At 40.7% G+C, this 1978-nt stretch overlaps 1 protein-coding gene across 1 annotated transcript in view; it reads right to left on the minus strand.

Annotated features, from left to right (window-relative positions):
• The window catches only part of CERK (ceramide kinase), a gene marked incomplete at its 5' end in the record, with an annotated part of 32716 nt that overhangs the window by 28754 nt on the left and 1984 nt on the right, over positions 1 to 1978 (minus strand). Inside the window, one exon of the mRNA XM_010084678.1 lies at positions 1493 to 1615. Within this exon, the coding sequence (XP_010082980.1) occupies positions 1493 to 1615 (123 nt within the window). The remainder of the gene's footprint in view (positions 1 to 1492; positions 1616 to 1978) is intronic.

The following is a 1978-nucleotide window of genomic DNA, read 5'->3' on the forward strand; positions in this document are numbered from 1 at the left end:
ACCTTTGATATTACTATCTCAAGTTTCTTTGAATAGTTACGGATTTACACTGGTGGGGGCAATGAAAACAATTATTACATCTCTGTACCAACAGATACAAAAAACACTAATGCTTGCTGGACCTAGAGAGCCTTCCTTTTTGGTATAGAACACTAAGAACTGTTTTAATATTTACACTTCCGCAGATGTCATTCTAAATTATTATTTTGAAATAAAAGAAAAAACAGAGTTATTAGATTGGCACATTTGCATAATAAATCCACCCAAGCAAGACTGTTTGAATGGTTTAAAGCTGACACACACCCAAAGCACCATTCACCCTCTGAGATCCTGCCACCTTTCCAAAATATTGCTACCAACAGAATGAACATCTGCACTCAGAGATGACTGCCCAGGCCACCTCTCTCACAGGTGTAGTGAATGGGTACACAACGCCATTTTTGAAAGATTTTATTGGAAGCCTGATACCTCATGTGTAACACACGCAAAACAAAAACATTAGTAAGATGCATGTTTCCAACATGTGTTCAGAAGAACACTATTTGTTAAATATCCATTTTTTTTCTGTGAGCCTTAAGTACTTGCTTGCGTCACATCATAAGTGTACCTGTATCCAGTCCCTTCTCTGGCTCTCTCTCTACGACAGACCTCAGACCTACACTGTACATAGCTTATCTCCAGTCCTGCCTCCAGCCCCATCTCCTGCTGCTCCTGTCTGGCCTACCTGGATGGACCCGATTAATTTATCTCATCTGGGCTGTAAATGGGTGCTGCTGCTATCTCCATCCCTGCTCTGCCCAGCCTGCTCAGACACAGTGGGACTGCACCCTGGTCTGTGCGGGCACTGCCTGTGCTATGGCCACCCTTGACTTCCCCTCTGTCATGGAGCTGCTCTGCTCCTGCTGCTCCCTGACATCCATCAAGGCATCTCTTTCAGGAATAAGTCTTGCAAAACTACTTTTAGCCTTCCAAGAAGTAGATGTCCAAGAGTCTCAGAAATTATTATTAGTAACTTACTACACAAGGCACACTGTTGATGAGAGAGAGAAAGAGAGTAGAAAGGCAAGAGACAGACACACAAAAAGCCACCCATAAATCTTAAAATTGCTACAATCCTTGGCTTCAGATCTCTAGAGTACCTCAAATCTGAGCTTACCTCTGCCCTTTACTTTCTCCAAAGCTACAGTCATTTAAAGCCTCTGCTAAGCTTCCAATGTGTCCCTATTTCGTGAAAATAATTTACATGTGGGCAAAACTGGGAGAAACCTATAGTCCTGACTGATTTGAGTAAAACATTCAGTACAACTTGCCAAATATGCAAGATGCAAAAGTAGTGATAAGAAGAATGAGACACTTCAAGTCTCAGATTCCTTAACTTCCGAGTATAAGCCGGTCTTAAGAGTTCAAAAAAGTAGATACATCAAAATAATCTTAATTGGCATACATGCCTACAAAATGATGCTGCATATGTCAGTATTTTAGTCAAACTTACTCTGCATTTCAAGTAATTCTTTCAGCGCCTGTATCCACTGATTACACAAGTGCTCATCAACACACCAGAACGTCACATCACTGCACCGCCAGCGGTGATTTCGGGCTTTTTTCACGTAATACACTATTTAAATAAAAAGAAACAAACAGGCACAATGAGACAGTTCTGTGAAATGGCAATTGCATTTCAGAGAGATCTCTGAAATACCTGCCTTTTGAAAAAAGTGTTAATTAACCCCCACTACACATTTCCACAAATGACAGAAGCAGAGTGTGAACAGGACATTTGTAAAAAATCAAAGTGAAAACATAGGTGAAAATACTTGCTCTAGGTTGTTACCTTATAGCAGATACCCAAACATAAACTTCTTTTTAAACCAAATACAATCAATTTTCCATAAACCCAGAGGTGAGACTGCCCAGCCTGTAGTTCCCCAGGTCTTCCTTTTTTCCCGTTTTAAAATCAGGGGTTATGTTTCCACTCTTC

Source organism: Pterocles gutturalis, unplaced genomic scaffold (assembly GCF_000699245.1).
Source record: "Pterocles gutturalis isolate BGI_N339 unplaced genomic scaffold, ASM69924v1 scaffold6195, whole genome shotgun sequence".
NCBI classification, from domain to species: Eukaryota; Metazoa; Chordata; class Aves; order Pterocliformes; family Pteroclidae; genus Pterocles; species Pterocles gutturalis.